The following is a 24,345-nucleotide window of genomic DNA, read 5'->3' as shown; positions in this document are numbered from 1 at the left end:
CGTGCGAGAGAAAGAGAGAGAGAGAAAGTAAAGGAAGAACAGAGCAGATGTATAGGCAGCGAGTCCCGACAGGCACCGGCGGAAGTTTCTTTCCGGCTAGAGGCAGTGTGGAGGCGAAATTCCCTCTGCTGAGTATAGAAGCAAGCCGAAGCAAACCAAGTTCACGGGGCTCAAGCCAGCTCCGGCGAAACACGCACGGGACGAAGGCACGCGCCACACATGCAAGACGCGAGTGGACTTGAAAGGCGGAAGGAGAAAATGCGAGCGTCGACGGCGTCTTTTCTCGAGGGCGACAGAAGGCAGACGAGAAACACTGCCAGAGGAGGCCTGGCGAAGACGTTTTTGCTGCGGCGCCGGGCGAAGCCGCCTCGTGGAACAAGGAAAAGCAAATAGACGCGAGGCAGAGATGTAGTAAGAAAGAATGAGAAAGTGAAGAACAAAAATTAGGAAAGTGAGACCAGTTAAATGCAGCAAGGCTGAGGAACGAGTGACATGAATTGCCGCCGAAGCCTAGCTTTTTCGAAACTCGGTGACAGCTCAACGTTTCGTAGGCGACAAGGGGAATGAGAGGGGAGGTGAAAAATAAACGAACCCCTTTACTTCAAGATAAATAACTTAAACTTTTCCCGATTCTTTGCGCGTGGAAGGATGCTGCGTTTGGTACATGTGGCCGAGACATGGGCAGGGAGAATGCAGATCTCAAGGGAACATGCGACTAGAACAACAGTTTGAAGGAGACGCGCCTGTGAACGAACAGATATGGCGTAAGCCGTCTCTTTTCAGCTTCTCGCTTTCACAGCGTACAACTTTCTACATAGAGTCATGGAGAGTCGAATGGGGACTGATCTGTCTTGTATAGGCAAAAAGAAAAAAAGTAAGGTTGCAGACTGCGCTTCTTCTTCATCATCATCATCATGATCATCACCCTGATTATACCCACTGCAGGGCGAAGGCCTCTCCCATATTTCTCCACTTAACCAGTTTCTGTGCTAGCTGCATCCACTTGACCCCTGCGAACTTCTTAATCTCATCCGCCCACCTAACTTTCTGCCGCCCCCTGCTACGCTTTCCTTCCCTTCGAATCCAGTTTGTTACCCTAAGCGACCATCGGCTATCCTCTCTTCGCACTACATGTCCTGCCCATGTCCATTTCTTCTTCTTAATTTCCACTAGAATGTCGGTAACTTGAGTTATTTCTCTGACCCACTCTGCACGCTTTCTATCTCTTAATGTTACCCCTACCATTTTTCGTTCCATAGCCCTCTGGGTTATGACTGAGCAGACTGCGCTTAAGTCTGCTCAAGAGCGGAAATGGCTAAAGCCACTTTAACGGCATCATCATAATCACTTAGGTACTATCATCATAACCACTATAGGTTCTATCATCGTCCCCACTATCAACTAAATGTATCGTTATTGTTATCGCTACGATCATCATAATTGTCGTGAACCAAATGCACCGTCATTGTTATCACCAATATCATCACTATCCCTATCGCTAACTGTAGCGTCACTGTCATCGCTAGTGTCATCAGTATCGCTATTACTAATATCAGCGTCATATGTATCGCTACTATAATCTGTATGCTAGACAAAAAGAAGTACGATCTGCCCATACTTCTTGAAAACATATTTCTCGCCATAAGGTCTGGCGGAGGATAGCCCTTGTTCACTTGTTCGTGCATCTGCTAGTTTTCCCTTCTTTTGTTTCTTTTTGAAATCGGAAAACCATCGCTTTTTCGTGTCTTTGCTTATTAGGTGTCTTAGTTCTCATTTGCCTTATCTGTTCGCATCGACTGGACAGGTGCATGAAGGGACTCTACGGTTGCTGACACCTTCGATTTCCTCAATGCGCGCTTTTTATTAGAATACCTTACAGCCTTACTGAGTCTTTGTTCCCCACACATTTATATCGGTGACCTTGCAAGACTTTCTCGACACTAACGTTTTAAAGCATGCTAAGCGCATGTGTATTCCGTCTGTTGCAAAACGTATGTTTTTTTTTTAATTGCCCACACCAATGATCAATGTCCTCTGTTCAGGAATGGCGCCGCGCCAAGGAGATGTTTGTGCCTTGACCTTGAATTGCCACCTGTGTAGCAAGCCAGAGACCATTGACCACTACTTTATTCACTACCGTAATGCATGCTTTCTGGGACATCTTGCAGCGGACGCTTAAGAAGGGCATTGAAATCACACCATATATAGTATTCGATTTTTGCCTTTTCGGGGAAACTGTGATAGGCTCTGTGATCGGTTTACGTTGATGGCTCTATTTAGTTTGTGGAAGAGCCGAATGAGTGTAAAAAAAAAAAGTGATAACAAAGCTGACTGGGATCATTGTTGTTTCAAATATTCTGTGGAGGCTGGTAACTTGCCAGTTTTTGTTACGGAAAAGATGATCTTGAGCGTAGCCTTCGCTGAGCAAAGGTATTACAGCGGACTTAGCCGTCAAAGGCGAAGTATGTATGTTGAGCACGTCGCGTTTCGAGGCTAGGAATTGGAGATCAGGCTTTAGGCAAAGATCGGCGAAATTGGTGATCGAGGACTTTAGTGGTAGAGCACTATAAAACTTTGGAATTTTTGACGTATATTAAGAGAGTAATGCGATAGCGATGGGCTCCGAATTCATTGCGAGCGAATGAATTATTGATCGGCATAACGAAATTCAATGCGCAGAGCTTTAAGGCAGGGTGTTCGGATGCGGCGATGACTTAGTGGCCAGCGAAGCTGGTCTCTTCGTGACAGCACGGGATCAAAATTGAGTCACGGTCATACTTGTCTTCTGTAAAAGTAATAGGTACCACAAAACCGTCAGAAAGACAACAGGTTCTTGACTAAGTAGAATACTGAGTGCCAGCAAGCTAAAAGACTCCGTTGCAGCACGCAGCGTGGAAGCAGTCGCAGCCACCGCCAGGCTCACGCCCGGCTTAGAGGTGACGGAGAGCAGCGAGTGGCCTCCCCGGCTCGGGATGTTACGATGTGCTTCACTCCGTTAAACAGACATGGTCAGGACTTGCAATGCGAAGGACTTTCATGAGTGGATGAGATCCGTAAATGCAGAGATGGGGTAATAGTGATATTAGGAATATTGAGATTACGATGTCTGAGGGGATAATTGACGGGCAGCTGGCGATAGACAGGCATAATACGAGATCATTGGGGAAGCTGAGGTACCATATGCGGTGCTTAACGTCAAGAAGATACTGCACATCGGATGCGACGGACGCCGTGGCAGAGGGCTCCGCATTAAATGGACCACGTGAGGTTATTAATATACAGCCCTTACATCGCACAGCATGCCGCCACCTATAGCATTTCGCCTCCATTGAAACGCGGCCACTGAAGCCGGGATATGGTTGTTTGGCCCAAGCAGTGCAACGACAAAGAACCTGAAGCGCCTTTATCATTGAGTGGATGTAGTTGAGTTTATGGTAATGATGATGACGAGGCGTTTCGTTTCTAGAAAAGCCCTAAAGCCAGGCATTTTTTTATGATTGTTGACGTTTGTTTGGAAGCAAGAGACAACGGTTTCCCTGGTGGGAAGTTTAAAGTTTGAGCTCTTTTCAACATTCTAATTCATAGTCTTGGCTTCGATGAAGAAGTCGAGATTCACGGGTTGCTTTGTGTCTACGTGCTATATTTCTGTTCGCTTCGCGAGTGCTCCGAAAGGGTGTAGCGGTTACAAGAAAGAAATTGCCCTAGTACTCACGTTCGCAATTCCTTGTGACACGCAACTTAGTCGCGCAAACGGCCAGAAATGGCGATCGCTGTGTTTAATTACTCGCTTTTTTATAGCTTGTCAGAGCTACATTTCTAAAAAAATTAGTCTGGTTGTAAATGAAGGTGTATGCCGATTGAAGGTCTGAAAATTAAGCGAGGAAAAGATGCACGGCATTTGTGTTGCAGAGACGGATGCAGAAGATATAGGGGGATTTTTTTTTTTTAGAAAAAATTTATTTTTGTTCTGGTTATACTGCCCGTAATGATAACTGAAGGCAGCTTTTACAAGCACAAGAAAATGTTTCTGTCAACTACTTTTTCGATAAAACACTTGTGTACGCAAGCAAGCAGGATTAAACGAGCACTGCGATAAAAATTTTCTACTGCTTGAACTGCGACGACGAACATTCCCTACCTGGCTGTCAGAAGAGTGCAAATATTTCTATTCGGCGAAAAGTCTGAGTCAAGGGCCCGATGTCGAAAGCTTCAAACGATGCATGCTTTAGAATAAAAAAAAAAAAAAAAAAGATGAGGTGGCAAAAACCTTTACTCACATCGATCGCTTTATATGACATGTTGAACAAACATGATTACAAGTTCCTTTCGAAGCCAATAAATCCAGTAGTGAGAATTCAGACTTTCTACATTTTTTTTTTCGCTTTGCAGTGTCGTTATGACTGCGGATGAGCGTAAGGAGAGCTCTTCGGGTTTCGTCGGTTCCCCTTCTACGCTACAAAAAGGTCACGTTTCGCAGCCCCGCTCCACGGACCGTAGCAAGGTCACGTCTGCAGCTCGGCTCAAACGCGAATTTCGGATACTATCGCACGAGAGTGCAAGTGCGCGCCTGCCGTAGCACGATGCTACACTGGTCGAACACAAGGAACCTTGAGCAAGCGTGCCGCTTTCGCAGTCGACGCGACAGAAAGCGAATTGTTGCTATGACAAATGGAAGCGTCGACAAGCGTAGCCCGCTGCTTTCGTTGTCTGCTGGCAGGCTGCTGAAAAAGCTCTGCGGGCACAAAAAGGAACGGGCAAGCGGAACGATCGCGACTGCTAAATCTAGCTCAACGAGAGCGGAGAAAGAGATGCATGTTGTAAAAAGAGTGTTCGCTTTATCTTTATCAATGTCCGCTTCCAGAATGCATCTGCTCTGCCGAGAAGTGTTGCTTTCTCTTCACCCGTCATTCATCTGAGTTTTATTATGCGCGAATACGAAGCGGCTTTTTTTAGAGCGTTGGTTGTTAACACCCCGTTGTTCCTCCGGTTCGCTTCGAAGTTTCGATGTCGTCAGCGTGCTCAGTGTCCCGTGGCACCTGCCTCGGCTGGCAGGTGCCCTCCCCCTCTTATCTTTCGCACTTAAAGGCTAAGTGGTTTATGAAACGTTGGAGAGGGTAGATGGATAAAGCATATACCTTAGATAGAGTGTAAAAGACCATGTCTTGGTAGTCAGCGTATGTTGCGGGGGGGGGGGGGGGGGGGGGCTGGTTCGAAGCCTAGTGTCGGACAAGAATGGGTGCGAACGTTCCACGGTCCTGCGCCTGGCTTTCTATGTGTGTGCGATTCGAAGAGGCTTCGCGAACACCGCTGCGCGTTCTTTTTTTTTTTTTTTTTTTGGTTACAAAGCCAGTTTCGAACACCTCAAGCATGCAAAGGTAGTTCATGTTACCGAGTTCACACCAGGTGTCAAGTCTTCACGCTTTAACTAAAAAAAGTAGACGCGCAGGTTAGCTGTGATTGCTGTAAATCTTTTCAGAAAATAAATCACTTCAAGGTATTTTTGCTGTCCTGGGCACGTTCAAAGGGATCTCCGGTGGTCTTAGCGAAAACAAAACAAAAACAAACCAGAACTTTTTCTTCCCTACCATCAAAGCGGAGCTAACACACAAAAGCTCATGTAACACATTTGGAACCGTCCTGCAAATTTCTATTGAAACAGTTTGCCGCAGCGTATCTGCACCAGACATGATACGTGACCTAGGTCGCATTACGACTAATGAATGCTAAACGCGTTCTCAGTACGTTGCATTCTATCGCGCTAATGCAGCGAGAAAGCTATATAACAGCACCCAAATTTGGCTTGACGTAATGCAGTGCTACACGACAGTGCAGAAGGGAGTATGAATGAATAGGCGACATATGCAGGCTGGGCACGAAAGCGACTCGGAAATAAAAGTAATATTTCAACACAGACTTGGGCAAGCAACTTGTATAAGGAGGGATGCTAACACAGTGATTCTTTTTGCGCCACACTGACTGAATCGATTAGTAGAGGATATAAACAGTTCAGTTTCACTGGATTGCTCCATCCGCCAGTGTTGCAGTGTGTGGCTGCCAAAAGCTGGCCAAGAAGCGTATATTCAGGCAGCACGCTGTTTATTTGTTAACAAATATGAAATTAGCGAGGCATACACGCGTTTCAGAAAATTTCATGAAATAGCCAAATATATATCGCCCATTCTAGGGTTTTAAACGCGCCTACAAATTGCGATATTAAGAAAAGCTCTTTATACTTTTACAAGTGACGTCTCTGTATAACACCTTAACGGCCTTACAGATAGCCGTCTAACAGAGACAGTCGTGTTGCAGATATACCGAAAGAAGCACGAACATCGTGACAAAATATCTCACACTCGACATCATGTCGACCGGTCAAACGCCTAGGCTTCAGGTAAATCAGTGCGAGCGGATTATTACTTGCGACATTAGACGAAAATTCATCTGGCATTGTTATTGGAGTTGTCGTTGCCAACACTGATAGTACCCATTGGGTGGCCGGAAAATTGATCTAATTCAATAAAGCAAGTTCATCAGTATAGGGATTCGAATCCAGGCCCTCTACGCTTCAAACGGGCTTGCAATGCAAAGACCACAAAGAGTAGCTGGCTGAAGTGTGTGAGAGGGGCACCTAGTGGATGCGTCATTGTACGTACGTGTAACTTACTATCATGCGTTTGGGATGTGTTCTGATGTTACAGTAATAATAATCATCGAATTCAACAAAGAAGCATGGTAGCTGCACCTAGGCAGTGATTCGTGATCGAAGGTCTCAGCGTGAATTAAACGCAGATGAAGCATCGAGTGCTGACGATGTCGAATCGACTGGTAGCTTTGTAGCGGGACAATGTCTGAATTCCTCCGGTACGGTGTGCTACAAACACGAGAACACATAATAAGAAGGAAGTTTACAAACATTTGCAGCGAAATAGAGGCCACACAGAGTGACGCTTTGCATTGCTACATGTAAGCTGATTTAATGTGTGTATTTAGTTATTTTATTTGTTTAAAATCTTTTTTGAAGTGAAGTTAGAACAAAAGGACACAGTTCGGCGCACATTTTGCGAGATACTTTGCATAATGGCGGTTTTCATTCGCTTCTGCTGTGGTAATGCACTCAGAGAGATGGCCAGCGGCATAATATCGAGGCAGCCTATACACATTACGGCACGCACCAAGCTGGCTCGCACACTTCTCGAAGACACCGGCGGCAAAGGAGACAGCGGCTCATTAGTTCGCCCTGAAACATTGAAGTCGAGATGCGATAGTTTTAATTATCCCGCCTACCAGACGCTCTAACAAATGTTCGCCGCGATCTTCCATTTGATAACACTGTCGCGAGCGGCCCTAGGAAGCGCTGCCGCTACTTTCGATCCCCGTTCGTGCCCCGTCGAGAAGAATGCAAATTATCAGGAGAGTACAAAAATACAAAAAAAAAAAGAAGGAAAGAGAGAGAGAGATGCAAAACTGGGAGTGAGAGAGAGAGAGAGAGAGAAAGAGAGAGAGAGAGAGAGTCCGAGAAAGAATTGGCCTTCGTGTAGGAGGCAGCGAACCGCGTTTCGGTCCCTTGCGTCGCGTGCCCCGTTTTCTCTTTGTTTGCGCTCTTTTCTCTGTGATGGGCGCACATGCGCGAGCCCCTGAACGCGGGCGGGGCAGGAAGCGGGGGGACCGGGTGAAGAGGGACCCGCGGACTGATCCTGTTCGAACGCTTGCCAGTCGCGTGGCAATTAAGGAAAATGTGCCTCGTCCTCATTAATTAAACGCGAGGAAGTCGGGTGGGAGAGGGCTGGATGTCGCGAAAAGTCGTATCCTGAATGCCTAAATGAGGCGCTTCTCAATTTAGATAAAGAATTGCCCCCAAATAACGTCGTAAAATACGGCTCAAGGAAGAAGAGGGAAGGAAGCGCATAAAGATAACGAAAGAAAAACTGGGTATGCGAAAGAAAAAACACCGACGCGAACGACGGCTATAGGGTATCACAAACGGAAAAACAGTCACGTAGTAAAGCAATAGAAAACATCGCCAGCGACGCGTATAAATTTTTCACAGCCGTGGCTTGATTGCACACTGGTAGATTTTTGTAGTACTTTGTCCGCCTGCTGCCACTTCGCTGTTGAGGAGACATTGCTCTGCCATGTGGTGGTTTATTAGCATTGCTTTAAAAAGTGTAGGCAAGTAAATTATTGGCTGCCATGGAGAAGAACGAAATAAAAAGTTTCGCGCTAAACGCGAGATGCTCAGTCTCCTAAATTAAACAACTCTGACATAATGTCATTCATTGACACCGAGAACGAAGAACCGGCGAGGTCAGAGAGAGAAAAAAGACGCACGGATTGGAGGGGGGTTCTTTATTGCCAAGCTTTTGTTCCCGCCTGATGACTTAGGTGCAGCTGCTTGTATCGACGTCGCGGAACGGGGCTAATAATGCAGTGGTTGCGGCTGGCACAGAAACTTGCACTACTGATGCTAGTAGCTAAATCTGTTCGGTGGCTTATTCCGTATATATGCATATAATCTCTAAGGTGCTTCGTGGGAAGTCGCGGCAGACTGCAATAAAGGGACAGCATGTGCACCTTGAGTTAGAGTGGGCAATGTACCCATTTTCAGATGTTTAGAGACCAGAAGGTTTGCTTTTAAGCCGTGTAATGTGGCTCTGCAGTATTACTAGACGTCCTAGTCGTTGGAGCGGACAGGGTAAAGAATCTTTCTATCTTCAAGAGATTTTAAACATTAGGCATGCGTTACGAGCCACATGATGTTGTTCAAGAGCAAACTCTTTTGGGCTCTTTTGACAACATGTTTTGACATTGTTCTTTTCGGAGGCGAAACGCAAGGCGCCCGTGTGCTGTGCGATGTCAGTGCACGTTAAAGAACCCCAGGTGGTCAAAATTTCCGGAGTCCTCCACTACGGCGTCTCTTATAGCCTGAGTTGCTTTGGGATGTTAAACCCCACAAACCAAACCAAAGCAAACCAAACCAAACTTTCTGCATTAAAAAAATTCTAGGGGGCAGTTTGGATCACTAAACTGCGATGAGACGAAAGCCTCTATTGAACAGGGGTCTGAAGCCCTCCCCTACGGTGCCTCTTTTTCTTTCTTTTGACTCCTACCTTCACGATGACGTGATAGCGTAAGCTACCAGCCAACATATAAAGCCCCACTTTAACCGAGCCGTGTAAACTTACCTGCGTGGCCCAGGGATAACGGGAATATACAAGGGTCTCGGCAGGCTGAATCTGATATCGCCCTTTCATATAAAAGGAAAGGCCTGAGTTGGCAGCTCCTTCCTTATGTAATGTAAGGAAGCCCTATGTCCAGTTAGTGCTCGGCAGTGGCAGCTGCTAGCTGCCGACTCCCACGTAACGAAAGCGTTATGGACGGACGGACGGACCCGATCCGTGAGCATGAGCCGTTAAAGGCTATCGCCTTAACAGACAGGATTCATATATTGTTCCCCATGTTCACTTCGCAAATATACGCAAGAAGATCGGCGGACGGACTGAAAACACAATTCAGGAAGCATGCATTCATGCGTGTTTCCAAAGCTCTCATGTCATGGAGGGCGCGAATATAATAGCCACCCGTTAAGACGTGCATGAAATCCCGCCAACCCCTCCCTCCCTCATTCTCACAAGGTTTTAATGCGTGCAATGGGAAGTGAACGAACTTTATGCACTGCATAAAGTCAATTACATTCCGTAAGATTTGCCAGGTTTCACTGTGATTTAGGTGCATGTAGGTGGAAGGCTGTATATACGCAGCTGCGTACGGTGCACTGTTTTATGTATGCTGTTTTGATTTATAGACTTCTTTACAATGAGCAGGCATAACGCGATATGGCGAGCTTTCATTGTTAGTATTTAGTCATGTACACTACACAGGAGAATTTCATTATCGTCTTAAATAACTCAACTGTGTTGAGAAGGTGCCGTCCGAAAACCATATGGCTGCGCCTCTAGCACCTGGAGCTCATATGTTTTCCACCAATTATCAGTGCCTAGACATAACGTCTCAGTGACGGAAAGGAATAAACTGTAACCAGTTGAGAAATCAGCCGCTCCAAGTGGCTCGCCTTGTCCAAAGTATACCCGAATAATCTGCATCTATTCAAAATGAATGCAGAGAGGCCTCGAAGCTTGCGCAAGTAGGACAGAGCTGAATATTACCGCCTGGACTTGATTATAAGTTCCATTACGTGGATTCGAAACTAACAGTAGTTTGGTTTTATTCGGGCAGTTAATTTTCTAGCATTAGTTATGTACCAAATGATAAGGCTACTTCTTCAATTTTACCTGTGTGTGACGAATCGAAAGTGCACTGTCCTTTGCCGCATATTCAGTTTAAGGCGCCCATGAAACTAGATAAAGAAAAAGCGATTTTTTTACCGTGTTTTTATATTTAGTAAAATGAGCTCTTCTATACGTAAAACCATGTAGGAACATGTATGAGATACGTTAGCTTTCCAATAGCTTTCTTGATAAGAATTAAACGGAAGAAGCCCGTTCTTAACTTTGTTAAGAAAAAAAAAGTAAAGTTGTCGCCGTAATGGCATCACTGGGAACAACGCACACACACAAAAAAAATCCGTTGTAATGAATATGGCATGCTAAGAAGGTTTGCGATGAAAAATAAGTCCTCCCGGTACAAAATCTGACATGGTAAGGAGGTACAATTGATTGCCGTAGGCCTCTATTAAGACACTACCAGCTTTTGTACTTGATTATGCAGATACGCTTTTGATAAGCAAATGACTTTATATCGTATACTGGAACATGGTACCTCACCGGAGATAACGTTAGTTATTTCGTACTGCAATGTTTAGCTCTGACCTACGTTCCGGCACAGCTTTTGAAACATGGCATAAACTGAACAGGTAGCAAAGCCACCTCGAAGCTCTTGGTTGATATTAAAGCATGGCAAGTTCGTTTCTCAAAACGATGAGTCTGCAAGTTAGGCATACATCTACGTGAATATAAGATTGGGGGACACTTCAGCTCCACATGTAAGGGTATGAAACAATGGCATTAATGGATTCCGTTGGTGACTGTCTTTGCGGTTCCTCCTTCAGGTACATGCACTTTGCTACTTGCCTAATCACTATAATGTTTATTTGCATCTCTATAATCTCACAGATACTCATTTGCATACAGTCATAAGCTACCGATTTATGCAAAAACACTCGACACAGATATTATGCCCCGCTTTAACCAAGCGTTAAGGGCGTGAATGCATGTGATTGGGGTAGCAGGGCTTTGGGGTGAATCGGTTCTAAGGGTTCGGGATCGTTTCATTGCTATCTAATCCTTTCATCTTAAAAGAGCCACACGGGAAGCTCATGCCAACTTGGTGACGTCATGTGGCCTCATGACGTCAGACATCCTAACGACCATTCAGCACCAGGTAGGCTGTGTCACTTTCTTACAGTGCCGAGGCTAGTTTTCTGGAGAACAGGGTGACAGTTATTATTAGAGCTCCTTGTTAACTGCCCAGTTGTCCAAATTTGAGTAATGCGTGTGAGGTTTAACATGAAGAAGCAACCCAGGCTACGAAAGACGCTGTGTGGAGGGATCCGGATTTTCGTTCTTCGATTAGATAACTTCTAATTAGGATTAACGCTTGCTTAACGGTGAGTTTAAGATTGCCTAAGGATATGATGTGTTTCCCGTATTCTTGGATGATCATCGCCAAGATTCTGATGTTTTTACCCGTTGGAAGCATTTAGGAGTCAACGTGAATTCTGATAGTGGTTTCCGTCTTTTTGCTTCCTTTGATGACTTTTCTGACGAAAAACGTAGGCCAGGTTCTCGAGCTTCCCCAACCACCACGCCTGAAGCTTTCTGAAGGTTATCTTCTATTGTGTCTTTGTTGCACGTGGTGGTCCAGAGTCTGAATTCATATGCGTAAGACTATAACATGTCGGGCGACGACGTGCGGCAGCGTGGCTCACGCGATCTGCGGCGGTGCGGTGCGGCGGTGGCGGATGCTGCAGAGCAGGATCCGTGGTTCCCTGCTGGACCTCTTCCCGGATAATGTTGGTGACAGCAGGAGGTTAGGACTGCGGCAAGCGCGGAAACAACTTGCACAGTTCTTCGCGGACAACGGTTGGCGTTGTTTCGCTAAGTGTGTCGTTTTTGAAACCAGCCGCATCGACACAAGCCGCAGTTGCAACTTGGCGTGGACGGTCAAATTGCATGAAACGCACGTGCAACATTTTTCCGATGGTAGTAGCTTCGGTGGCGAACTGGCTTAGAGTGGTCGGAGTGTTGCGCACAAGGCCGGCGAAAAGTTTTACCTTGACATCAGTCATCAAAAAGGGCACTTTCTTGTCTTCGGATATGAATGGATCAGCGCGTCAAAATAGTTGCTTCATTTCCTTCACGAAGATGGCGACGCTTTCATTTGGATGCTGCTGGAGGGTTTAAAACAGCATCTCGGTCCTCTCCTTGAGTATTATGGTCGTGAAGGTATTGAGCAGTTCCGTCTTGAACATGTCCCAGGTGGTACGCTTCCCTATTTTCGAATCATATCCGCGCAGCGTCCTTCAAGGCGAAATATACTTAGCGGACTTTGTCACGGTCATCCCATTTGTTCAGAACCGCGACTCGTTTGTAGCTCTCAGTTAAGTCTTCCGGATCTTCACTCGGAAAGCCATAGAAGGTAGGAGGCTCCCGTGGTTGGCGAAGCGCAACCTGAGTCTCTACTGAGACGTCCTGCATGGTCAGCGTGTCTGATAGGTTTGAAGCGTTGTCCGGTAGGAGGCGGAACTCAGGATTAAGGCCGAGGAGCCAGCGACTGGTGCGGTGCACTGGCGTGATGTCCGCCGAACCGGTAAAGCGAGGGGTGTGCTCCCGATTGTTCAAGGGCGTATGGTGCATGGGTCGTACCCCGCTCCTCTACCAGATGTCACTATCTCAAGAATTCCTTGAGGGTCAAGGGAGTCGACAGCAGTTCCTTGAATTCAGGGCAGGGCAGTAACTGAGGCGGCGGTGACATTTCAATCAAGCACACAGCTTGTGCGAGAGCAAGCGACTCCTTCATCGTCGGTGCCAGGATGCTTGCGGGCTTCGAGATTGACACGGGGTGTTATGTCGGGTTGTTGTGCTAGCTTCTTGCCTGCAGGAATGCGTGTAATGTTGAACAGCATTGAAGAGTACACCGATTCTTATAGTCTTTGCCTGTTGCCAATGTTTGTGGTGTTTGATTTGAGGGATTTTATTTGATTCTCAGCCTTACGTTGTTTTAGGAGAGGGCGGTGATCGATGGAATCAGGAGCGCAGCAATGCTCTCTTCTTTCGGTCGCAAAAACAGGGCTTTCGCACAGTAGACGTGAGACTGTCTCTTCACAGTCAAATGTTATGTAAACACCCATCTCTATGCTGCTCGGGCACAAACAATTGCGCAAGTTTCTATATAAAGACAGTAACTAGCTGTATAGGCTCACATGTACGCCACTTTGAGCTCCAGACGAAACGTCATGTAAAATGAAGGTTGTGAATTAGCGAATCAGTTTTTGATTTGCCATGATTCAACCTGCTTTGATACGTAATCACCCATTGTTCAGATCCCACTAACGGCAATGTTGATTTTCTTCTTCTTTGTTTAACTATATTATCTTTCACATGTAAAAATGATATAATTCTTGTTAGCACCAGAAATTAACAAGAAAATCTCTTATGCTCTTATTTGCTGGCTGTTTTTTTTTTTCTGCACTGTGTCTTAATAGGTTACAAATTTTCTCTACATTGCTCTGTTAGAACGGTGCGATGGTCCTGGTTCTGGCAGTCTTCAAGCCATACGCAGTACATGCACAACTCTCGCACTCTATATCGATCACGTCCGACATGACACTTGCGGTTATAAGGGACGCGCACCTCCGTCGTTATGGGTGATGATGACACAGGTGGACACTCTGAGGGTTTGGTTACAAGGTACATGAATGACCAAGACGGTAGAAGATTCACCAGCCATGGCTGTAGTTCATTTAGTAAGAGCGTCAGAAACGAAATTCGGAAGTAGCTGGTTCGGACCCACCATCAATAGCGTTGTTTTTACTTTTGCTTTGTATTTATTAACTTCCATTCACCAATAAAATTTGTAAATAATTTACGATAGCAGCATCAATTAAAACAAATCTCATATGGTAGCATTGGCGTCACTGGCTGATGACTTCCTTCATTTGTGTATCATATCGAGTATTTAATTTTTCCAACATTTTTCTCCCCTGACTGTAATTACATGCGTTAGGGTTGAAACAGAGAGCTCCGTGAGTCGTTCACTTCTGACACATGTGCTTTCTGTCGGTAACGCTCTTTGGGTGGCAAATGGCACGCAAATTCGATACTGAGGGCAGGCCCTTATTATCTTTTTCCAATGCCCTTGGCCACTGCGTCGTCTGTAGTTGGTGCCGTCAGCTCTGCAATCGCTGCATATGATTTGGTTAAAATTCGATAACCATTGAAGTTATCTTTTCTGTTGCTTGTTGCTTGCCATGCGGCCGATCTTCGCGCTGTGAGTCGACCTCTCTCACACTACTCGAAGCAGGCCGCTCTCACTGCCGTATGTAGCAATGGAGTGTTGTATTTCGGTGCTTGATATAACCTGACCTGCTAATGTGGGCATGTCGTCGTGTGGAATATGCGTAATTTTGTTTCTTCCTTGTGAAAACGATGGACATTGCCATATAAGATGTTCTAGGTCTGCTGTACACTGTTCCTGACAGTGCGTGCATATGTTGTGTTTGAGTGTTTCGTGTCTTCGGAGAAACCACTTGTCAAGTATGTGCGGTGTGTAAGCAGCGTTTGTTATTACTTTGTTGAGAAATATTTCTTGTGGTCGAGTGAGCCCTTTCGTGTCCTCAAACACCGGCGTTGGTGTCGCTTCATGTAATCTAAGCTTACTGTCGTGTTTTATTTTTGTGCGTACATAGTGCATCATCGATCTGCCAGAGGAGCCTTTAGTGAGCATTGTTTGGTAAGGATTTAAGTCTGTCGGTGTAGGCATGGAGTTGGGGTGTGGGGCATTGTACGTTTCAGCAAGCCCACCCGCTTGCGCGGCGGCCGCTTGCGCGGCTGCGTTTCCCCCGTCCGTGCCAGTATGTCCCGGTGTCCATATAATTTGAGAGCCATCCCTTCCTTTCAATAAAGGCTTCATTCATTCATTCCAATGCCCTTTGGCCAATGGCTGTTCAATAAACACCGCAATGGCATCGTACAGAGAAAAAGGATTCAAACGAAATTGCGCGTTTTACAGCTCCTTTAGAGATCTAGCGCTTATGATAACGTGCTCTGGAGAAACCTGTTTGTCGTTGCCATTTTGAAAGGCACCCGTGCAGCTGAGTGTTGCCGGAAGAAAAGGACATGCGCGGTCAGTTGACACCCTGCACGGCAGGTCCACCGCAAGAAATTCTGGAAGTTCGATTTATTTTCCTCTGATAATTTGCTCTGCAAAAATACCAACAGACTAGTTTATCTAAGTATTCCCAGTGTTTTCATGTTGTTAAGTCATTTTAAGGGAGACATGCAGTTTGCTTTTTGGTGTTTACTAAACTGAATGCGAGTAAATTCGCATAAACATTAAAAACCTCACAACGTTTTGTTATAAGAACCAAATATGGGTCCAAGCACGGCTGTTGTTTTTTTTTTTGTAAATGAAAATGAAAGAAAATATTGTCATGTGAGTAAGTGCGAAACCATTGCTCACCATAGCTTTGCGGAGTCGAGGCATTCAGGAAGGAGCGGAAGGACGGGTCTAGAGCAAGTGGGAGAGAGCAGCTGGCTTCGCTGGCGTGATAAGTGCAATTCATGGAGAGGCCCGGCCAGCCTCCTCAGTCATGGCAGCGGCCAAACATCAGTGAGCCAGGGATTTGAGTCGTTATTCTGAAGACCTGCAAGAACAGACGAACACAATTGAGAACCAAGTTTACATACAACTGTTTAAGAAAGTTCGCTGAAAGAGAACTTCGAATGTGCAGTTAACGTTGAGGATAGAACAAAGAAATTCGCGAACAGTTGCAAGCGTATGAACAGTCTACACAAAGAGTAAAACGTACGTCTTGCAATTATACGCGAACTCTGCTTCAGGGCAAGGAATAAGTTCAGTGATTCAAGAAAAGCACATCGAAGTCACTGAGTGAAATATATCTACTTGAAAGTAATGTCCAGTGGCTTACTTTAGCACGCGCTTCCAATGACGGCGTAACTGTGTGATTTTGCAGACACTACATGTGAAGCGAATGAAACATGTTATTGTCGTTTGATTTCGGTACTCCGCAGAGAAGCCTGCACACACCTTGATTTGGTGACGTACCAGAAAGAAACATGATCAAGTGAATAAGTTCGGAGTCGGGTCAATATCGAAAGCACACACACTTGATGGTCAGCTGTGTGCTTGAGATATGACTACGAGTTGTGCCAAAAAGTCTGGAATTCACTATTGAGCAGTGGGATAATCGCAAAGAAAAACTGTTTCTTCAATGTTGCGGCCTTTAGTATCGTATTAACTCGTTAATTGAACACCGAAAACAACACAGTTCCCCTGCAGTTCACACAGTTTTTGAAAAAAAAAAGTGAAGTACATAACATCTCGCTTGAGCAGATATTTTGGCGGGCAAGCTGGCTACCAAGATACTTTGTTGGGCGAGTTGGTACACATTCATTGTTAACTTTAAACAACGCGAACAAGAAGACAAAGGACAAGATAAAAGAAAGCCACAGTACAAGCGCTTGTTCTGTGGCTCTCTTTTATCTTGTCCTTTAAATTAAATTAAAGGATAAGATAAAATTAATAATGCAAGCTGGCTGTTTAAATTAATAATGCAAGCTGGCTATTTTGGCGGGTGGAGCAGCACCAACATTGCTTTAGCCAGTATTTATGGGAACCTCCTAGACATGATACAGAAAGCAGCACAGATCTTTATAAGCAATAAATGTGTCAAGGCATTTTACTCCAGAGTGTTCTTTCCCGTTACCTCATCTTCACCTTTAACATTGTACAGTGAAGGAATTTCTTTGTGATGCTCTTGTAATAAGCCTAATTGATTTTACGCGCTGACACTACGCTGAGAGTGGAAGGCATGTATATCCTGTCGATCAGTCTAGAAAGCCCAGGGTTCATTCAAGCAGAGAGAAATCTAACTGTACTGGCGTTTTTTGGAAATGCGCATCAAGCGTCCGAGATTAAATTCGCAAACTCAAGCTTATAGAGCCGCGCCATTACCGCTGATAACTGTGGGAAACAACGCCAACTGGCTAAACAAATATCCCTCACTATGGAGCACACAAGCCTACTTGCCCATGAAGTGCATAAGTGTATCAGCGGGGAATCAAGGACAGCTTCAACAGAAAGGTTAGGAAGCACTGCAAAAGGAACACGAGCACGCTGAATGCTACACGCTGAGAAGCATATAAATCGTATGGTCCATGCCAGAATTTGTGCGCGCTTATAAACTGTGCCGCTAAAAAGTTTCTAACGGCGAGAAATGCCGCCAGCTTAATTTCAGCTTCCAGTTGGCCGCAGATAGTGGCGCGTTCTTAACAAGGAAAGCTAGGACACGAAACTTTGAGTCGACCAGTCAACGGACGTGGACGACGTACCGTCTTTGCCAAAAGTAGCCAGGCTGTTTGTTCCGCTTTTCAGACGGGTAGTAGAGAATTCGTACAAGTTCTGAAGCTGTAAATATGTGCAAAGTAAAGACTAGCTCTTGTGCTCACTTCCTAACAAGCTGTGATCCTCTGGGAATTATTGTTGACTTCGGAATACAAGCGAGAAGAGAAACATGCAGCCTGGCTACCCTTTGGCAAAGATGGTAGCTCAGTGGAGCCGTTTGAGCTGAGAGGGCTCACAAATCCTATCTTATATGTGACATAATTTGCTTTGAAAACAAAATCATTTTTCATGTAAGCTTCTTTCGGTATTAAAGTTATTATTTAATTTTTGGTGACGAAGAAAGGCTATTGTTGTTGAAAATAGGCCTGTAATGTGGCCTTATAATTCAGTCATTAATTCCTAAATGGAAAGAACACTGCCCTTTAAGCATGCAATTTTTTTGGGTGCAATGTAAACCTTCCTGTCTCGAGTTGTCGATTCCATTGCGGTTTGGCCAGAAATGGTGTAGAAACATTTTGCTGAGAATTTTTCGATCATTACGATGCTGGAAATCATGAGCAGCAAGCATGATGACGATTCTGCGTCGGCAAAAGTGATGCACCAAAAACTAATATAATTTCAGCCACCAGACAGTAGTTATATATTTATAGTACACAGTGGCATGAAGTTTAGTTTCTACACCCAGGGGAATTATGCCACAGGAATGTATGCATCATCAACAGCAGCTTTAGTGGGTCATGGTCACGGCCTCATCCAAAATAATCCAAAAGACTATGGCGCCGTTTAGTGGCAAACGCTAAAAGCACATCGTAAGCGACGTGAAAGGAGGTTTGTTTTTGCTGATGGGGCGTAGCGGAGATACTGAAAAATATAATCAAACAATGCGAGCAGCCGTCAAAAAATAGAGGTCACTGTGCAGTTACGACAATCAGTAACATTTTTCTAGGATTTCGTCATGTGAGTTACTACGGTGATAACTACAGCCTTTTGCCGCAAGAGGCGACATCAGTCGTTTTCATGCGACATTAAGAGTCATATTAAAATTATAAAACCTCGTTTCTTGTATATTGTAGCGTTCGATCTATACAGCACGAGGTAAGATCTTTTAATTCCCACGATAGTTTCATTAGTTATCTTGGTCAGTGTTCTGTCCCTTTAATAATCAATTCGAAGGTAGGCCGCTTTTATGCACTTCACAAAGCTGCTCTAAAAATCAAATGTGGTTTAAGTACAAACCTAAAATCTAAAAGACTGACATGAAGCGATATAATGAAAATAATTGGTTTTATTGGATTGCGTTGAAATTTCAATGAAACTTTATATGATGAATTGCACTGCGAATAAAGAGAGATAGATAGAGAGAGAGAGAGAGAGAGAGAGAGAGAGAGAGAGAGAGAGAGAGAGAGAGAGAGAGAGAGAGAGAGAGAGAGAGAGAGAGAGAGAGAGAGAGAGAGAGAGAGAGAGAGAGAGAGAAACAACTTTACTGGCACGCGGTTTTATTACAACGTCGCTCGAGATATAGCAGCTGCTACGTGCAATACCAGCACCCCCATGTCTGTGTGCATTCGAGCGACAACATAGAAATCCCATTTATGACGGCGGCAACATTCTCGCGTCAAAGCTGCCCAACCCGCAGTGCTGAGCTCGGGTTGTGCGAGGGACAGTATTCGTGTAAGTCAAAAGAAAACCACGCTGTCAAGCAGCCAAGGACAGGACAATGCGCATAAAGTATAAAGGCTTCATGGAACGTATCTTTCAATAAAACACCCGCGCAGAATAATAATAAAAAACAAAACAAAACAAAACGAAACAAACACGCAAAGAAACGGAGGACGCGAGAGCATCTGACCGCGGAGGAAACATCAGCAAGCCAGAAGGAGGAGGCAAACTCGGGAAAACTTTTGAGAAGGACGAATGCCGCGTGATAAAAGAATGCCGGCCGAAAGGAAAAGGAGAAAGGGGAGAAGGAGCGGACAGGCGTTGCCGAAACGGTACTGAAAGCGGGAGACGCGGATGACGTGTGAAAAACTTCGAGGCACGCTCAAGGAAGGGGTAAAAGGATTCTAGGGATATCGAACAAAGAAGACAAAGGACAAACGCACTGCCTTCTTTGCCCTTCCTGCGCTGGCCAAGGTTCCTTTCCTTTTGCGTTTGGAGCGACATTTCTTTATGAATTTTGGTGGGGTCTGTGTTGATCCCTTTTCAATGTTCCGGAAGGCCCGGAGAATTTCAGAAACGGACTGGCAGACGGCCGCCGGCTCGGATCCACCGGAGGCGATCGCGGAGGAGAAGCTGTTTCCGCAATGAACGCAGGAGGTGCCTGCCGGAGATGGAAATGGGAAGACAAAAGGCAATATTAACAGTGCGCCTAGCCTCCGCATTCATAACTCCGATCTTACGTTCTTTTTTTTTTTTTTTTTTTTGTCTACATCTCGGCCAACGTTCGTGAACGTGTTCAATACCGAGTCACGTGGGTCATACATGAAGCAACGGCAAAAACGCAAGCGTCGGGAAGAAGCTTCGGGCCTTGCGCATAACAGGAATCAGCGAGAAGCAGAAAAAAATACGTATATCACACGGCGAAAACAAAGCGCGGGCGGATCGATAGTACCCCTCCAGAAGCGGAAACCGACCGAGACAAAAAGGCTCGGAAAGTTGGTCCGAGCAATGAAGAATCTCAACCGCAATTTCGACAAGTTTCGTCTTCGGCGGATTCTTATTTTCGCTTTTTTACTTCGCTTTCCTTCCATCGTTCGTGCAATCCGACCGCAACTGGGTTCCGGGGCGACGCGGTCTCAAAGAAATAAAGGACGGCCTACGATCGACGGACGACGCGAAAGCGAACAGCGACCGGTACCGGAAGTTTGCTACATCATTGTGCAGCGAACGCGGCAGACACGATTGGCAAGAAAAGCGGCGACGAAAGGAGCAAAAAGGAAATTCACTTCGAGCGGCCGTCCAGACGTCGCCATTAAATCTGTGGAGCTCCAGTTTTTTTTTTTTTTTTTTCTCGCGAAGTCGTCCCAACGGATGTAATTATTCTCAGCACAGCTCAGTACAGACTCCCGAGGATGTTACTCTGTGCACTGGAAAAAAGGGAAAAGAAAAGATTGTTGCCCTAAAACACGGCGCCATGTAACTTTCATGACGTGCCACGTGTAACAGTGCGGAAACGTAGCTTAAATCTGGCTCCCTGCCTTTTGAAGAGGCGGCTATCAGCTTCGGAACAACCCATGGCGCGAAAGCACGACATGAAGATTTAAGTCCTCTAATAACATACGAGCGAAGTAAACGACTTACGCAGCTTGTTAGCTTTAAAGACCTAAAGCCAGCAAGTATCACAGCACGCCCTAATAATTACAGATTGTTTACTGCGGTGTTTCGCGCTTTAATCCCTGCGTCCTGATGAAGTGACTCTCCGGTAACGACTTACATGCTCAAGCTCTTTTATTCTTTTTTTTTTTTTTTTTTATAAGCTGATCTTTTTAAGCACCAAACTGGTCTTTAAAAGGGACAACGTATCAACTAGTGAATAAACTTGCAATATGTAGCAAGTGGTAGTCGTGTCCGGAACGGGGGAGGATGTCCCGAAGCGACTCAAGCTATAAGCGACGCCGTTGGTGAGGGCCGCGGGTAAATTTGTAGCTCTGAGGACCTTTAGTGTGTGTATCATGCAGCAAGCGACCGCCTTTCGTGTTTCGCCTGCACCGAAACGAAGACGCCGAGGCCGAGCTATAAGTCGAACAATATCATATATACCTCACCGCTCTGTATAGCACCAAAATTAACAGCCTAATCCGTTCTATGCCTAGATTATTTCACTGCAGGAATGCATGCATGCTGGTCCATGCTCTGTTGGCATGCACTGTGGGGAAACTTAGTTTTAGCACCTGTGTGCTGCTGTGCTATCGCGTGGGACGGCGAGTAGCTGCATATGATAAACTGAGGTAACACACACGGTTGATGGGTTACACCGATTGGTCGCATACAGATATAAATATATAATCAGTACGAGATACACTTCTGCTAGTGGCTTAAAGTGGGTTATCAACAGGTCTGACCCATGTAGTTCGCGCATGGACTGGCAACCACTGCGATTTCTTAGCGTCAACATTAAAGTCGCCGCAGATGATGATGGGAACGTCCGGCCTTCTTCCGCGGTGAGTGTTCTCGCCTGTCGCTTCCGAAGGCGATCCAGTTCTCGTCGGAAACTTCCTTGGCGATCGGCAGCGGCACTCGTGGAAGGTTCCGTCGGTGACCCGCCATTATGTGAGCTCATAGGGTCTTAGCAAAACAGGTGGCAGTTTACGAGTGTGATAAGCAAAAGGCAAGATGATCGTTCATACACGAGTACACGAACTACTTTTTGGACTAGTAGCGCCGTCTGGTGGCATTAACGTGATTCACTTACTTACTTACTATTCCCACTCCTACTTACTATTCCCACTCCCACTTACTTACACTTCAAGCTCAATATTGGTGCACATTGACTGCGCTAGGTGACGCCACTAGCATATCCTTGGCACCGGGCTAGACTTTTTCTTAGAATAACACTCCTGTACTTTCGCAATGCATTATTGGAGGTAGTAAACTAAAACGACTATTCGCAGTTGGCGGTTACTCACCTGACATTATTTTGAAGTAACGCTTACTACAACCACACACAATAGTTTGTAAAAATCATATGATAGTAACCGGCGCAACATGGCGAGGTCGACCTGCCTTGATGGACGGAACCGTGAAAAACCTAGCCGTTAAATGCACTGCTGCATTTATAACGGCTTGCAAGCACAACGTGTCAGTATAATGATGTTAGTGTGGCATGGAACGCCATTTAATTAGCTACTCTCGATGTATGAGCCTATTAGTTACACGTTTTTACTACGTTCCTGCAGCATTAGGTTGCAGACATTGCATAAAAGGGCATTTTTTATTCTCTGTGACTAATCGTCTCGATGATTGGACCCTGTTTATGGCTGCTTCTGGGGTCGTAATTGTATGTCGTATTTGCGGTACTACCACACAGCACATTAGTGCTACTTGTTTGTGTCGAAGTGACATTTTTCTTAATGCAGATGCATTTGTCCACCGTTTTCTGCCGGGAGTGCAAAGCTAAGCACGCGCACGAGGGGAAGTCCTTAGACTTAGGCGTTGCTTGAAAGGCGTGCATCGTAGTGTATGCGCACAGATATATTGCTAGCGGTTCCGTGAGACAAAAAAAAAGAATGAAAACTTACTTCTGCGCGTGAATTTAATGATTGCTTCTTGCCACACAAACGCGCCTCGATCGTCTTCAGTACATCTTCGTGCCGCGAATCGAGCTTATGCGGCGTGCTTCGCTGAACCTAAGTCATACGGGAAAGTCACGAGCCTAAATTGCTGCCCGCTTTAGGCGAATCTGCTAGCCGCGATGCTTCCCTGTGAGCGAACACTTTGGGCACGGGCTCTGCGAACAGGGAGACGAATCTCGATCAGCGCACGCTAAGCGAAGAAAGAAAGGGTGAAAGCTGCAGTGCTCCTCCCGCTGGTGTTTCTACGTGTGCAAATGAAGTGTGACTATAGGCGGACTTTGGTCGGGCAAATCCAATAAGGAAAACGAGGCAGAATGAACGCCTCGCGGACGTCTTTGGCTGATCCGACCGACTGGTCGGGAGGGAGGCACTCCTTGGAGCGAAGGAATTGCATGCTCATAGGAGGAGGAGAAGGCGACCCGGAGATAAGGAGACGGAGAGATAGGCAAAAGAGTAGCCAAGAGCGCCGTTGGTTTTCCATACTCTTTCGTCGCTTCTCCTTCTCCTCAAAGTTGGAAGTCGAAGAGGAGCAAATGTGCCGAATAGTCTACATCGTCTCAGCGGAATCAGGTCACTCATGAAAAATGCAGCGGGCGCGTGCTGCTTCGCTCGCACTCTGATGCCGCCGAGAGGCTTTCCTCCGGGCGCCTGCGGCTGGGCTCTTCTCTCTATGATTGGACTCTCGCTGTGGAAGTGTGAGGCTGACGAAGAAACATGCACTGCTGGTCACAACCGCGTCTCATCTCCATCTCTCTCTCTCTCTCTCTCTCTCTCTCTCTCTCTCTCTCTCTCTCTCTATGCGTGGGCGGCAAAACTTCCGCGCAGTGTCTTCGTGCCATGGAAAAAATTGACTCATATAGAACAACTACCAGAATCACTGTCCGATCGTAGTTTCCTTCGGCTCGCAACAGATGTCGTAGCAAAACAGACATCTGAGAGACGGAAGGGATGACGAAGCTGAAAGTTGACTGCGTAGCTGAAAGTTGGAAGCGAAATCAAAAATATTCAGGGACAAGTTCACGCTATCTTGCGCAAGCCGCGGAAACGAAGCAAGCAGAGAAAGCACAGACTTTTTCGGGCAGCTCGCAAGAGGTGGTCTATCATTAACATTGCAAAAGTTGCGCACCAGGAAAGCGTTGAATTTGCGCGCTATCTCGCTAGTTCCGCTTCACCTGGCAGATGAGACGCAGCTCCCGGTTTCTGCTGGTCGGGCGCTACTACTCTGCTTTCTGGATTGGCCGTGCTTGAACAGTTACCATGCCTGCCTAACATAATCTCTACAGAAACGACACATAGGTTGCGTAAGAAAATATGGGTTGTGTAACGAAGCTAACAGGACCAAAGTCCGAAGGAAATTTGGTAATCGAAATCATTAGCATACTGTTCTATTCGACCGTCCTCGTTAGCACTGCGCGAGGCGCACGTATTGAGCGTTGCACAACGAAAATCCTTG

At 45.8% G+C, this 24,345-nt stretch overlaps 1 protein-coding gene across 4 annotated transcripts in view; it reads right to left on the bottom strand.

Moving 5' to 3' along the window:
• LOC146198198 (peroxidasin homolog) overlaps positions 1–24,345 on the bottom strand; it is a 429,069-nt gene that overhangs the window by 149,913 nt on the left and 254,811 nt on the right. For all 4 annotated transcript variants that reach the window (XM_084593595.1, XM_084593594.1, XM_084593593.1 and 1 more), the window contains one exon: positions 15,697–15,880. In XM_084593595.1, coding sequence (XP_084449721.1) covers positions 15,697–15,720 — 24 coding nt within the window. In that variant the 5' untranslated portion in view covers positions 15,721–15,880. The remainder of the gene's footprint in view (positions 1–15,696; positions 15,881–24,345) is intronic.

Source organism: Amblyomma maculatum, chromosome 2 (assembly GCF_055883805.1).
Source record: "Amblyomma maculatum isolate TAMU_Amacu chromosome 2, ASM5588380v1, whole genome shotgun sequence".
Taxonomy (NCBI): domain Eukaryota; kingdom Metazoa; phylum Arthropoda; class Arachnida; order Ixodida; family Ixodidae; genus Amblyomma; species Amblyomma maculatum.
This window is presented reverse-complemented; position numbering and strand designations above follow the sequence as displayed.